This window comes from Ciconia boyciana, chromosome 17 (assembly GCF_034638445.1).
Source record: "Ciconia boyciana chromosome 17, ASM3463844v1, whole genome shotgun sequence".
Classification (NCBI taxonomy): Eukaryota; Metazoa; Chordata; class Aves; order Ciconiiformes; family Ciconiidae; genus Ciconia; species Ciconia boyciana.
The window spans coordinates 11,526,436-11,542,120 of record NC_132950.1 but is presented as its reverse complement, the minus strand read 5'-3'; the positions used below and the strand labels follow the sequence as shown (position 1 = coordinate 11,542,120).

The window sequence follows — 15,685 nt, the reverse complement described above, 5'->3', positions numbered from 1 at the left end:
GGTTAAAGTGTTTGTTTTGTTGTTTAATTCTATTGTAATCAAACCCAGAGGCCTGGTGTGGGGGAACCATTTTTTCTAACTGTCTGGCATGCAATATGCATTTGTCTTAATTTATGTGGGGGGAGGCTGTAAATCTGCAGAAGCACGTTGCTGGCGCTTAGATTTCACATGCGCATTTAAAATAATAGCACCTGACAGTTTACTAGCAGCTAAGAGGTTTTTCTGCTTCAGAAAGCAAAATATTGGAGGAGTTGTGCAGTGTGTATAAATAATTTGAGGAATTAGACCAGAATATCCAGCACACTTTTCTTGGGAGAGCAGAAGAAGTGATAGACCTGTAAAGTTTAGGAGTCAGGGGACGGAGGGGGTAGGAACACAACCCAGCTGTGTGTAGCTGAATGTCATCCTTCTGTAATTTCTTTTCTCCCAGGACCCAATCTGAATTGCCGCAGTGTTCGATTACAGCGCGTTATTTCATTTGTCTGCCCTAATTCTTCTTTACCTTGAAGGGATGGAGAACGTAGCACCAAATCTGCTCGAGAACGTTGGAAGCAAACAGCCCCCCCGGCCCCGGGGGGGACACTTGGGGGAAACACAGGAACATCTCGACCTGCTTTGGACGTGTCAGAAACTCAGGGTTTGGATCAGGAAAAACTCTCCTGGGCTGGATGAGGAGGAGTGTGAGGCATAAAGACTGCTGTGTGTCCATTCAGTGTAGTTACGGAAGTTGGTAGTTTCCCCATGGAGGCATTACTCGATGAGTAAACTTGATTCAAATGGGGGAAAAAAAAGAACTTGGAGATGTGAAATAGCGGCTGTTGTTACTCCTGTGTGCATGCAGGCACCTGGTAAATGGACGTTGGCTTTACAAGCTGTGTGGACGTGGACCACCTCCTGGGTTTGCTGGTCCGTGCAGACATCGTGCGGTTGTAGAAATGCAAGATGAGGCATGACGTTGTCCAGAAAACATCCTGTTCGGTCATCTCAGCCTTTGGTGGCAGCACCGTGCTCCCATGTCTGGAGCACTGTCCTCCAGCAGCTTGCTGAATCGCTGCTGGTCTTTGCGGAGGATTCAGCCTGTTCATTAAGGGGTGAGCGGCGATGGGCTGGCGCCGGGTTTGATCATCTCTGACTGCTCAGGACTGCCCCGTGAAAATCCTGAAGAGGAAAGTGGGAGGAATGAATGGAGAATATTGTGTGGTCTTGTGCCGGGCTAGATCAGTTGCATTAAATTCAGAGCCTTTCTGAGTACAATTAATAGTCATTTTATTTAGGTCACCCTGGTTTTGTTGCTTTAAATGTATGCCTCCATTAAAGTGGAAGAAAATCAAATACATTTATCTCTGTGGAGCCTTTTGTGAACTGGTTGGGCATATTTTAAATAACCCTGGGAACTGTTAGGATTATTAAAGCCTTTGGCTCCTCCAGGTTTTTTTCTTTCCTCCTATTCTCCCCTATTCCTCCTTCCAGGCAGTGATTAAAGAAGTGGTATAGCCCTTCCTTTTCTCAGAGCCCCAAGTGGATTGAAAAAAAAAAAGTTAAATAAACTAAAGCCCATTAGTTAGGCTTTATATAAGAAACTGGGTCTAAATTGGATATATGTATGGGGTATGCTGGAACAGAGGAGAAGTCTGTTGGGCTTAAGTGTCCATTTGTAACTGGTATTATCTGGCAAGTCTCTTTTATTATTATTATTATTATTATTTTATTTACCTTAAGCGCTAAGACTGTGTTCATTTTGTAATACACTCTCGTTTGATGCCAATAATTAATTGAAATTAATCAGCTCCTTTAAGCCTCCGTATTGGGCCATGCTACATCTGGAAAGAGATACACATTTTTGGATTGCCAGCTGCTTTCTGCGCGCGCTGGGTGGGACGTGGCTCTCTGCTTGGTGGCTCAGCAGCTCACACCGGTACTGGTGAAATTCAGCTCTTTGCTGGTGTGTTGTTTTTCGCCGTGCCCAGAGAACACGCTTCCAGGAGCCCGCTTCCGTGGCTGCCTCCAGGGTTCAGCTGGCAGCGTGGGGTGGGTGACAGTCCTGGGTGCACCCCGGCCAAGCCTTGCAGGTGGCGATTGCATCTTCCAGTTCCGTTCCTACCCCTGGAGAAAACTTTCTTCTCTTTTGTAAGCAAGGTGCTAGTTGCGTGTTTTGAGTTGAGACCTGGAAAACTTGCTGTTCAAGCATCTTTAAAATACTGGGCCGGCGAGGGAGCCTCAGGTTGGAGGAGGGGGTTAACTTTTGGACAGTCAACAGCTACTGAATCTACTTGAGTTTCATCTGTGGGTTGTTTTTTTTTCCTTCCCCTGAAATAGGGATCAATTTGCTTACTACAGGGTTTACTGCCGGTTACCTTGACTGTGTCCCTTATTTCTCCTTGATGAAAACTTGAACAAGCCGCTTGTGTTTGATTCACAGAGAACCGTGAGAAACGGGCTGTGTGTGTGAGGCAGTGTGGTTTTCTCATTCTATTCAGCCCTTTGTATATTCAGATTCTTCTAGTTTCAGTTCTTGCTGTTCTGCCAGATTTCCATACCATTGATGGGTTTTCTGAATTAATAAGTTTCTTTCTCCCCCTCCCTCCCATACCCTCGCCACCTTTTTGCAACTGGTGAAAAGTTTTTCTAAGCGCGCTGCCCTCTCCATATTGATTTTCTTCTCTTGCTTGTCTAACCAGCTCTTAGATGTTTTATTTTGCAAAGCGTTAATAGAATTTTCCTTTTGCCATTGCACTTTATCTATTCAGGAGGTTTCAAGAAGTCTCATTGTGTCACCGGACTATGGAGGAAAGAGGCTATTCTTCTGGTACAAAGGCTGCCCTAAAAAATAACGCAGGGTGGGGTAAACTCAGAAAGGGCAGAGACGGAGATAAAATGTTCTGACCTTAGGAAACAGAAAAGATAACCAATTAGACATTGTTGAAAGGGCACCAGCTGGCTTAAAGAACACCCCACTGATTATTTTTTCTTAAAGGCATGCTTGGTCCGCATCTGAAACTCGGCTGCAGAGCTGCTTCCCCCCTCGCAGGTTTTCAGGTTTGATCTGGCGGGGCCGACCCTTTCGCAGGTCGCTGCGCGCCTGTTCCGATCCCAGAAGTAGGTGCCGCTGCTTGGAGGGTGAAGCGCCCACCTCCAGGGTATCCGCGCTCCTCGGGGTCCCAGCCAGCATGGTGGAAATCTCCTGGATTAGCCCATGCAGGCTGCGTTTGTTACTGCTAATAAGGGTTTATTTGCATAAAAAAGATCTCTGCCAAGATCATCATTCCAGCGAAGCGGGGCCTTAGTATACATGGCACAAAACGTTGTTTGCCCAGAGGACGTGTATCTGGTGGGTGAGACGACACGGCACGTTGTACAGGTGGGAGAGGCAAACAAAACTGCAGATCCCCAGTATGACCAGGAACGGGACCCGGAGCCCCCTCACGCGCTCCGGTGCCTGGTCCCACGCCAGGACCTGTCCCTCCTCTGTCATGGCAGCACTTGGAGGGGCAGGATGGGGCTGCACAAGGGGCTCAGACCCGTGGCGGTGCTGCTGCGGGCCACGTGTGAGCCCGAGGGAGGGTTTTGCACCCTGCAGCTCAGGCTTCAGCCTGCTGGGAGACTTCAGGCTGAGACATGGCCATGCTAAAGCGAGGTTAGAATCCTGTCGTGCCTCATCCTATGTCCCTTCTCCCCCTACCAGCGATACAAGCAGCCTTTTTAAAGTCCCCAGCAACGTCCTTGCAGGAGGAGGTGTCACTTTGAAACATGTGGATCCAGCCAGGACAGCCTGCACACAGCAGCAGCCTCCGGGTCGGGGGACAGAGGGACCTCCCGGGGCCGGTGGGATCTGTGCTGCAGCGCGTCCGAGACCTCGCTGGGCTCTGGTATGGGATTGGAGGCAGAAAGGTTAGACTGGAAGAGTTGCATGTTCAAACTTCCGCAACAGCGATGGGTATGGGGACAAAAGGGTGGTCAGCATGCTCGCGTGGACCGAGGCGGAGGAAGCCGCGATGCTCTAGGAAACAGCATTAGGTGCAACATGTAATTTTTGGTTCCAGTGAGGCCAAGACCTGTGAGAATGAAAAATAAAGATTGCTGCGCAAACGTAACCCTGGAGCAGAGATAAGCGGTGGTGGTAGGGTGAAGGGCAGCTCTGTCCTTATCTGCCTCCTGGTATTGCTCATACTTGTGAGTTTTCTTCCTTGGAGTGAAGAAAGACAGCAGGACAAATGGCTCTGTGCTTAACATGGTTTGGATTTTTCAGTGCATCAGCATCTTTAGGTCTCATTCAAGATGGGTATCAAGGAGACATGCTGTTCTCCACCATCTCAGGCCATTGCTAACACATTTTGCAAACCACTTTGACTGAAAAAGTTAAGAACAAGTTAACCAGAGTCAGGTTTTTAGATGAGTTTAGGCACCGTGTAATGTTTTGCTGCACTGTATTTCTTTACTATCTCCTGGAACGTATTTCGGTCCTGTAGTTAAGAGAGGTTCAAGCTGTGTTTTTACCCCCTTCCCAAAGTATGTCTCTGCCCAGCCAAGACTGAGATTGTAATTCTGCACGGAAGTAGGCTGGATGTGTGTTCCCCTGCATAGGAGGACTACAGTCAAACTATACTCCCTGAACCGTGAATTTTATCCAGGTGGGAGCTTCCAAATCCTGCTGTAATTCCAGGATCAGGTTAAGGTAGCAGAAGCTGGCACAGCTACCGAAAGTGGTCCCACCTTCCCATAAGGTGCGGCTTCTCCTCCCTCTGCAGCAGCCCATCCCTCGCGTCAGCACAAGCATCGGTTTGGCTCTGCCGGGAAACTGAACTGACTTAAAACTAACCTGGAAGAGAAAGTGCCATTCATTTTAACCTGGAGCGGTTCCCTGCCTTGATCTGCTGTGCAAATGTGTGGGCAGAAAGGAAGAGATCAGCACAAAGCGGGCGTGGGCAGCTGGGGTGAAAGGTGGACCCTTTGGTGGCACTGTGTAAGGTGAAGAGAGCATGTAACTGCATTGTAAGTCACTTTCCTAAAATAAATGGTTTATAGAAGCCAGAATATAAGAACATGGAAGTACCACAAAAATTACTGGGGAAAAAGCCTAAAAAAACCCCAAACAAACAAAAAAACCCACCCCAAAACCCACCCCCACAGATAACCAGTCGAGTCCTTTAAAGAATAAAACCTTTTCTTTAAAGATCTTCTCCCTTCCCCCTACATCTTCTGCAATTTAGCGGTGATACAGGTTTTCATCAGCCTCTAGTTTAAAACGGGGAATAGCAAGTCTGTAATTTCTTTTCAGAAAGGTTGCCCAGGACGTTTCCTGCAGCATGCAGGCCCGACCTGCCCCAGCTCCGGCAGCCTCTGAGCAGCAGTTTAAAATGTAATAACGCTGGAAAATAAACCCCAGCACAACATCCTTCTAAAATAAGTGTAAAATTTGAGGTGTGGCTGCACAGATTAAATGGAGGTGGAATAAATCATGCAAATAGTAATGAAAGTTGAAAGCAATTTGGTTGCACTTCAATACGTTTCATCAGTCATCTCTCTTCTGAAGTGGAAATGCCAAGCCTGATGCGAATTAAACTTTCTCCCTCCTCCCTCTCCCCTCGTTCCTCTAGCTTTTCAAAAGGCCTTTTCAAAACTTCTGAATACCTTTCTTGGCTGACCAGATTTTACCCTGCTCATACTTCTTGAAACCTCCTAATTCTCAGCCAAGACAGTGACTCTAATTTGGAGAAGTCATGGGCTTGATTCGCATCCATGATTCCTCTCTTGGCCCTTCCTTATCTCCCTACAAAAGGGAAAAGGGCTGAGAGAGGTGGAATTGCTGCTTAGATATTTGGCTTTTTAGGGCAACAGAACTTTTAACGTTCGCTTTTCCTCTTTAGGATCAAATGTCAGCTAGGACGGGGGTTGAAAGCAGCAGATTTCCAAAAGGAAGAGCTGACTCTGTGCAAAAGCAAGGAGATCTGATGCATCGGTTGTACCCGAGCTGAGGCTGCTCCTGCCTTTGTCTCCCCTTCCCAGTTTGTCTGTTGTGTCTTTGCGAACCATGCAGCCGGTGTGTTAAAGCACGCATCTCCCCTCTTCTGTCTTGCAGGTAGAGGACGCCATGCTTATGTTTGACAAGACGACCAACAGGCATAGAGGTAAGAGGAAACGGGAGCTCAGACATCACATTTTGTGACAGCTTCTGCATGGTGAGCACAGCCAAAAATCAGTGTCAACACAGTGACCCAGTGGCTAAACCCAGTGGTGCTAAATCAGCAGAGCCGTTGGTGTTTGAGACGGCTCCCTCCGTCCTGCAGGTGTTGCAGAGGAAGGGCTGTTTGGTGTGTAATGCCACGTGTCGTGGGTTTTCTTATTAGAGATGGTTTTTCTGGTCACTCTAATGACTCATCTTTGGGAGGACCCGTTGAGAGGCTCCGTGGCATCCCTGGAGATAGTAAAGCCCAGGGAGCTGTGTGCGGCGAGGCTGCAGGGAAGCAGAGGGTTTGTACCAAGGTGGCTAGCTTTAGGTTAAGCTGGGCATAAGGCCAGTTAAGCTGAGATACCAGGAAATTAAGGTGCTAAACCCCTCCGCTGGGGTTTCAAGCGTGCTGGAGTTTTGAAGCTGAGGACTGCTTCTCCTCCGGTGATGGTAGCTCAGAATAAGCGGGATCTCCAGAAGAGGAATTTCCCTCCACATATTTCACACGAGAGACAAGGTTTCATCATTGCTTGTACAGTTCTGTGAAAATGAGCTGAGGATTATTTTCAATGTTATGGCCATTCCTTTCAGTGGAAATAAATGATGCTCCTCTGTCTCTTGGCGAGTGGTTCACATTATCGCTGCAGCAGAGACGCTGAGCTCCAGGCAGAGAGCAGCCTGGCAGCCCCTCCGTTCAGCTGGGTGGGGGTAAAACGTACCTGGGCTCTCACATTGGCACCAGAAACCGCACTGGCGGCAGGCTCTGCAACCTGCTTCCCTTCTCTCCGAACGAGACTGATTTTATGCCACTGGTCTCCTGCTTTAGCACGTCGTGTGTTTGGAGGCAGTGCAGGAAGCCAGCGCAGATTGTGGCTTCTGCCCCCGTGCGATGGCACGGACATGTGGCCCCGAGGTTTGTCGTTTGCCCTTCTCGCTCCGGACACTTAAGTTTACTCTTTGTGGGGGCTCGCTTGATTGTTACGGTTATTGTCTCGGCCTCGAGTGTGTCAGCTACTCGGAGTGGTGTGTGTAGCCCGTTTGTTTAGGGAGGCTGCCAGAAGGTGTAAAGGAGCCTGCGCCCGGCCGGGCAGCAATGGGAGGCCTGGGACCGGGAGAGGGGAGCAGCCCAGAGTGCCTGGCCGCTGCCGCCTCGCCTCGTCTTCGTCTCCGTGGCAGGGTCAGAAGACCTGACCTCCCAGCGCTGTCGGAATTATTCACTGCTCTGATATTTGCCCTAACAAGCAGCTCAGTGCATGCAGATGGCTGGGTGAGTCAGGCAAACCTCCAGGACAGCGTTCCCTCCCTCCAGCCGTTCCCTCCCAGGCACCGATCCCTCTCTGAAGTCAGGGATTGTAGTACCCTGGCAAACTCAGCAGCAATGAGCAAAAGATTTGCTTGGAAAGATAAGCTCTTCAGAGCCAGGGAAGGCATGTGAACATCCAGTGCCCATCAGTTTTGTAACAGGAACCAAGTGTTCAAAACTCTTATATAGTTTGGAAAGTTCAACCCCTGACAACTTCCTTTTATATCCAGGGAATTTTCCACCCTTCTCTTTGCAGCCACCCTTAAACGGGCCATAAATACCCTTCTCCATGTGGGATCTTGGCACAGTTTGTTGCATCTAAGAGCTGCGTTATGTGGTGCTTTTGTGCTGGGCACAAGGGCCCCGCGTCCGCGCTCTGACGTGGTCTGCTGGCAGCTGGGCTCAGGGAGCTCTGGGGGGGCTCTGGTCCCAGCAAGGCACGTACTCAGCAGATTTGGTGCCTGTGAATGTGTTTCAGCGAGTCTTCTGCCTGCTTCTGTTTGTATTCCTTGTTTTCCTCTCCTAAACTTTCTTAACCTGGCAAGTTTACGTGGTGTGCATCGGATAGGCTGGCAGTGCGTCCTGGCATTCATCTCCGTGCCCTGTCCTTTTGAGGCTTTGCAGCCCAATTTGCAAGTCCCTGACCTGCGGTTTCTTGCCTCTGCCTCTGTCGCCCTGCAGAGCAGGTCTCTGCCATCCCTCTCCAAGGGCACAGGAGGCTGGAGGCACAGGGGGCTCCACGTGGACACCTTGTCCTGGGGGACGTCAGCCCGTCCTGCAGCACAACTGCAGCCCATCGGCAGGGCTGGGTGGCCCCAGCAGCTGCCTCGTCCCCAGATAAGGGCTCTGCTCCAGAGACGGGGCGAGAAAGTCTCCATTTGCTGAAATGTCCCAAATCCTGGAGGTTTGTTCCCACTGGGGCTCTTGGCTGTGCCTGCAGCGAGCTCTGTTCCTGCCCACCGAACTCACCGCTGGTCTCTTCAACAGCTTGTGCCTGCCTTGACTGGGCTCCACTGCCAGGGTAGGCAGGAAACTCTGCAGGGACATTAAAAATAGAGCAATGGTGTGTTAGTCCTTCCTTTGCTTCCTGCAAGCAAGACGCTCGTCTCTTCCCCGCGTACCTCAAGGTGATCCCTCCTCTGTCCCCCGCCCGTGGCACTGTGCTGCTGTAAGCACTTTCCAAGGCGTGAGGGCACCGGGGAGCGTTGGTGTTTGTGCTCCGCTGGTGCTGAGCTCTGCTCTAACAGCTCCGGTTCAGCTTTTCTCTGCTCTTAGGGGAAGCTGGAGTAGTGCGCTGGGGAGCCCCGCTATCAGGTGTGAAGCTGAGCGATGAGCCCCAGAGGACGGGTTCCTCTTTCAAAAGCATCTTTCCACTCTCTTACCTGGAGAAAAGGTCCGTAACTGCTGAAGTTGAGGGCTGCAGATGCAGGGGGCACCGTAGCTGCCATGAAACCTTTTGGTTTTTCCACAAAGGGCTTTTTCCCCGTGATGTGTGTTGAAGACGAGAGGCAACAGGTCTTCCTTTTTTTTCCCCAGGAATTCTGTAAATTTATTTCAGTGGTTAATTTTTTTTAATAGCCTTTTTTTTCTACATGCAAGCCATAACATTTCTCTTCCCCTTAGCATCCTTGTGTAAGCTCCTAGACGAGACCTAAGCAGGGAGGAACAAAGAGCCCACAAGGACCGAAAGCAGACTCCAAATGCCCTTAGGTGGAGGTGATGTTGCCCACTCCTCCCGTATGCTCCACTGGAGTCAGGCTCCGGACCCGGGTCTGTCCCGCTTGCTTGTGCCATCCAGCGATCAGGGTGGGCTGGACCCCCCCTCCCTGCTCCCAGAAAATGAGGGAGTTCTCTGGCACCCAGGAGGGTCAGCTGTGTTTGTGAGGCTGTATCCCAGGGAACAGCCTTACCCTTTTGCTGGGTGAAGGACAATGCTGCTTATTCACCAGGATTAGCCAAAATTCCTGCGAGCGGGTGAAGCCCGGCCGGTGTCGAGGGGCTGTGCTGCTGTGGCTGCGGCAGCTGCCAGAGGGGCATGAAAGTCTGAGCCCCGGGTCTTTACCTCTGCCAAGTACAGGTGGAAGGAAGAAACAAGTGTAAAAGGCAGGGGAGAGAGTCGTCTTCATCTCCACGCTTGAATTTATCTAGTCTTTTCAGGCATTTTTTCCTGCTCTGTACAGGTAGCTACCACTAATCAGGCTAATAAACTGGCTAGTGGGCTGTCGTGATGAAGCGAGTTCTGCTGCATCAATCGTTTATAAAATCACCCCAGATTTTACCAATTGTGACATTCTGATTGTGTTGGAAACATGTTTAAAATGCAGTAGTGTGCAGCAACAGTGTTAATGGCAATTCTTAAAACCACTTGCGGGTTGCAATCTGTATCTTCAAATTAGCCAAGGGAAAGAGAAATGGCAGATAAAATATCCGTTGTGGTTTACTGTAGTTAGTCTATGCCTAGAATAATCAACGCAGGCAAGGGAAAGGAAAAGTATTAAAATTCACTCCCTACTGCTAGGAGGCAAGATAAATTGCCTTGCAAGCAAATTGAGAATATTTGTTGACATAATTCTGGCACGTGCGTGTGACTCGGGTGTGTGTATTCTGATAGCGTGTAACGCGCCTGCACGCACGGCACTGGGCCAACACCGCGTCGTTGGTGGGAATGCACAGAGTTAACCAGACATAGCAAGAGGAATTTTAAAGCTGCTCATCGTTGAACAGTTTTTATTAATACCTTGGGAAGGCTTGAAAACCCCACCCAAAATAAAACTTAATGCCTTGCCAATAGAGCCCATAACTTTTATAACATTAAAAATGTCATCAAGCTAACCACGTTGTTGCCTCTGCTGGTGTCTTTTTCTTTTTTAATGTCCAACTATTCCTGGATGTTCTCTAAGGAAAATAAGACTCAGAGCTATTGCATTTCATGCCTATCTGTCTAGCCATATTAATGACAGGCTACAAAATCTGTGAGTATTTAATTGAAGGAGTGGTTAAGTTTTGGAGTATTGTAGGTCAAACAATCCCTGGCTTCGTTGGGGTGCCATGTCTTCTTGCAAGGGTCCTCCTTTTATTTTGGCCACTTAGTTGTGATAGCGGGCACGCAATGAACTAGCACTTAGAAGGCAAATATCTCTGGGTCAGCTCAGTTAAGGTGCCATTTCTTTTTAGAAAGAAAGTGTTGGTAATCCTCTACTTCTGTACCCTGTACTGTACTTTTGCACTTCTGTACAGGGAGCAAAACCACACACAGAAGTTCTCCAAACACTCTGGAAGATCACTTTCATCACTTTCTTCACTGCCTAAAATTTCATAGAGCTGAAAATTACTGGGTCAATCTTGAAAGGATTTAGTAATTGGAAAGAAAAAAAAGAGGGTGGTGTTATTTTGTTACCCTTGCAAAGTGCAGATAAAATCTGGAGTTCAGCATTAGTTATTGATCTTTGGGGTTGGAGGGAGCCTGGCAAGATGATGATGTCCTTCTAACTTCATTACGGAAGGGAGCTCCAGAAAGCATACCAATTTGCTGCCGAGCACGTCGAACAGCAGGAGCTGGACGGGGCGGCTGCCTTGCCCTTGTGCTTTGCCCGTGCTGGGCGATCCCCAAACCCCGGCAGCAGGAGACTTGTTTGTTGTATCCAGCAAAGCTGAGAAAAAACGCCGTACGCGGCGGGCTGCTTAGGAGGAGGGAGGAAGGAAGGGTTAGATGAAAGTGTCTGAACCGAGGGGTGCGGGAGCAGGCTCGGCCCTTCCCAGGCTGTGTACATTTTGGGGAAGGGAAAATGCAGCAGAGTGGAGTGTCTCCTGATGAAGTTGTTTGGCTATTCCCCTTTCTCCCCTTTCTTTCTGCGACTTAAGCATGAGGGTAGAGATGAGTCAAGAGAGGGTGGTATGTTGGTTAGTTATTGTAATGGGGTGCTCTTGGTGACAGCCTTGGTGCTCTCCACCAGCGTGTGCTTGCTTTGTGCTTGCCTGTAGCCATCAGCTGCTCCAGAAGCTGTCCACGGCGTGCGTCACGACAGTCCCACGTCTTGAACTTGCAAAAAGACAAATAAAGATTTTGAGTGATTGAATCCCCCAAGCTGTAATTGCCGGTATTGAATGTAACGCTATACGTTTTTCAAAGCCATACAGCCCCCAGAGTTATTTTCATATCAATTAACTCTCTCTCGCACAGTTAGGAATGGCAGGGGAGAGAGGAGGGAAGTGACAGCATGTGATTTGGACTTCTTTAATCTTAAAACTAAACAAAATTTTAAAAAGGCAAGGCTGTCTGCGTGATACAAACAATATCCTCTGTGTTAGGGGTTAAAACATCTCCAAAAGACAGGCATTGATTGTGGCAGAGCTTTAAAATGACTTGGATTTTTGCAGTTTTTGCAAACCTGCCGTTGTTTCCCCTGCCTGCAAGGAGGGTGCCTCGGGCAGGGGCTGGGCTGTCCTGGGCTGGGTGGCATCCCCGCGTGTGAGCGAGGGGCTGGATCGCGGGTGAGCGTCCCTTCAGCTCCGCGTGTGAAGCAGGGCTGAGCCCTCAGCCCGCAGCTCCCCGGGTGCTCTCCGACCAGGCTCTCCCGAGCCCCCGCAGCGCCCGGGGGCTGCCCACCGTGCCCTCGAGCGGGGCACGCTGAGGCTCCCGGCACCCGTGCGTGGCACCGCAGCAGCCTTCTCCTGGAGACGCAGGAGCTCTGCGGCCGCGTGGAGACCGGTGTGCCCGAGGTTTGGGTTTGATCGAAAACCGCGGAATCCAGACTGAATTATTTGTGCACCTCATACTGCCGAGACCACGCGCAGGAGTGTCTCCTTGCCACGGTCTCTGCTCTTGGGGAGGAACGTGAGGGTCGTGCTTCGTGTTTGCACCATCCCCATCTAGCAGATTTCAGTGCATAAAAGTAATTGTCCAGGTGGAAGCAGTTGGCATAATGGTTGTATTTATTGGAAGAGACAGGAGTGATGTTGTTAGTGAGATATCGTCTGTGCCTCGCCAAAGGATGATGCTTTTCTTAGGAGAAAAATAGCCTTTTGTGCTCTGTCTGGCTGCCAAAACCTCAGTTTTGTAGTTGACCTCTGAAGTTATAATTGACATTTTTATAGATGAGATATAAATATAATTAAGAGTTGCTGCAATTATTTGTTTATCCCCATCTCCCTCAAGTAAGGCAAGGTCATGTGCATTTAAAAATACATCCCCAGGCAGTTTTGAGTAAAGAGTATTTAAAATATATAGAAATAATTGCCTAATTTGGTCATTTTCAGCGTAGGTTTTCTTGGCAGCAGCCTGGTGATAGTACTGAGTGCTTTGAGGACAGCTCAGAGGGAGCCGTTCGTCTGCTCACATAGTTTTGCTTTTAGAAGGACGGGGCTAAAGGGAGAGCTGCTGTTTGGCCAGGTTTGACCCACGGGATTTTGGAAAAGCATCCACAGACACGGTGGTGGTATTTTTTTTAGAGCATAAAGTGCTTTAAGGGCTTTGGATGAAAAGTGTGACATAGGATATAAATGGAGGCGGTATTATTGTTATTGCTTTCCTAGATGAGACGGGCTTTTATTCCCTTGTCAGTTGTATCACTTCACAAATGGGACTCCAGAGAGTGCAGTTGTTTTGAGGGAAGCGCTCGCTCGGCTCAGCCTCGCCGCTCCCTAGCCGGTGAAATTCATCCTGGGGACCCACGGTTTGCAACACGGAGAGAGACTTTAACCCTTGATGCATAGAGATGCAGGGTGTTTATCTTCTGCCAAAGGCACAGAGGATCAGAGGGAGGAGTAGCTGCAGACAGGGTTTTTTAGAGTGATTTTTAAGCAAATATTTGCTTCAAAACTTCACACGAGGGCTGTGAAGATTCATTAGTTAATATTATTTACCATTTACAGACCTATCGGTGAAAGTGGTGATGGCTGAGCGATAATACCATCAGTCATACTTATCTATTTAGATTGCAGCTATGTCATGTGCCATGTTAATATTTTATATGTGTATGTTTTAAATATTACATCCTCACTTATAAATATTCATGTCGTAAAACACATTAACGGCTGCAACACTGAAGAGCAGTATTCACAGCTCTGCTTCGTGTCGTGAGTTCACCTCCATCCCAGTGGAACCAAGGCAGGAGGTGGGATGGCTGTGGCTGGTGAGATGGAGCACGGGGAAGGGGCTCATGGTTTCAGCCCCGCTCTCGGGGCCGGGTGGCCACGTCCCACCAGTCTCCCATTTGGCATCAATTTCTCTGCTGTAGCCTCTGCATCGGGCAGTGGGGACCGTGAGCGTTATCCCCCCGGGCCAGGGTGACAGCCGCTGCCGGGGTGGTGGCTTTCGCACGGCGGCGTGCCAGTGGCCCCAAGCTCGACGGGTTTGGTGCTGCTCCCTCCTTTGGTGTTAATAAACACAAAACAGAAAGGAAAAGCTGCCAATTCTTGGATCCATCTCCCTTGTCTTTTAATTTCCTGGCCAGCACCTATTGCTGCTGCATCAGGGCACCTTACGTGAAGTGTAAAAATAAATGCATTCAAGCCAGTATGAGCCCTGCATCCCAGTAGACTCTGTTTCAGAATAGCAAATAAGGCTCCTGGCCACGCTTTTCAAGGCGATTATTGAACGTCTCGGGTGGTTACAGTCATTCTGCCCCCAGCCTCGTGCTGGATAACGCCACCTGAGGCTTGGAATAATTGCCCGGCTATGTACTGTCTGTCATACCTTATTGCTTAATTTTATACCAGTAATGAAAATTACATCCAGAGGAGGAGAAAGAGCGAACAGCTGCACTGGCCGGGACGCACCGAAGGAATAGATGTGTGCAACTGCTTTCTCTAAAGAAGGGGAGAGACTCGGCTTGCCAGCAGCACTCGGGAGATGGCTTGACATTTTTATTTTCTTGTTTAACAAACAAATGCAATAATAATAAGAAAAAAAATCCTGCCAACCTCCAGTAAAGGTTGCAAACACAGCCCAGCAATTAGTTTGGAACTCTCCAGTTACACAATCAGACTTTAAGGTAAATCTCAACTTAAAAGTATATTGTAAAGGACAGTAGGTTTGTAAAACTCATTTGTATCTTGTCTTCATAGCTAATGTGTAAACAAATTATTTAGTTCCCTCTCCCCAGAGGGAGAGCCCTACACAGCCGGACCTTTTTGACCTTCTTAATTTATCCAACCTCCCTTCAATTAGCCCTAATACAGGTGGTAACAAGGGGAGACGTTGACTGAAAGGCTCAGGCCTGGGTGCTCTCCCTCCCTGACACGGCGGGGAGGTGAAGGCCGGCGTCCCTGATGGCCAGCGCTGGGTCACCGACAGCTCTGCAGAGCGGCGTCGGGCGCTAACCAACGCGGGAGGCAACGTCCTGCTCTCGCCCCGTGATGGAAACGACCGCAGGAAGGGAGGGTCAGAGCCAGACCGTGAAACTTGCAGGAAGGAAGAGGTGTGCGGGAGGAAATTTAGCATTTTCTGTGGCACCTGTTTACAGAAGGTATTAAATAGCTTTTCAAACATCAGTTAAGCTTTCTGGGATGCAATAAATGATGGTTTTGCAGATCACCAGAGGCTGATACCCAGATGCCTCAGATGGAAAAGCAGAGACACAGAAAGATGGGAGATGGCAGCGTTGGTCCCACGGACGGTATCTGTGTGGCATCCAGGGCTAGACATAGCAGGACTGCGAGCAGAAAACGGGGCATTTCCTTCCCACAGAGCTGCGGTTAACAGTCGCTGGCTGAAAAAGAAAAATCTTCCCATTCACTTAGTACTGAACAGTATCAATAACTTAATGCAGTTAGACCTCAGTCATATTGGAGAGTGCAAAGTAAATCAGTGGAGCCTTTCTCGTCTCTGAAAGGTTCTTCAGGAAGCGTAAAGCAGTTGTGCAAATGTTTAAGAACTTTTTTAAGATTATGCTAACGGTTCAGTTGCACTTGCAGAAAGTCGGTATGCGAGCTCTGGCGGGATGAGTGCTTGTGTTAGGAGCAGGCAAGGTAATCTTCCCAGCCGAAGCTGTGTTGAGAAGACAGTGAGGTCATTTTAATACGACTTCAGTTTGCCATCTTTATTGTCACTACTGAGCAGCCAGCTTGAGTGACAGATAAATTAGCAAAAATCCTGATGATCTGTGAATGGAAAGAAACCCTAAATGCCGTGAATAAGTTCTTGCTTATGAATCTACTCAGCTGATGAAACCAAAACCCTTTTGCTTCCCAGAATGCAGGAGCGAAGTGATTAGCAG

The 15,685-nt window shown here is 49.0% G+C and overlaps 1 protein-coding gene across 13 annotated transcripts in view; it reads left to right on the top strand.

Moving 5' to 3' along the window:
* MSI2 (musashi RNA binding protein 2) overlaps positions 1–15,685 on the top strand; it is a 259,702-nt gene that overhangs the window by 151,763 nt on the left and 92,254 nt on the right. For all 13 annotated transcript variants that reach the window (XM_072881752.1, XM_072881749.1, XM_072881753.1 and 10 more), the window contains one exon: positions 6,077–6,125. In XM_072881752.1, the coding sequence (XP_072737853.1) occupies positions 6,077–6,125 (49 nt within the window). The remainder of the gene's footprint in view (positions 1–6,076; positions 6,126–15,685) is intronic.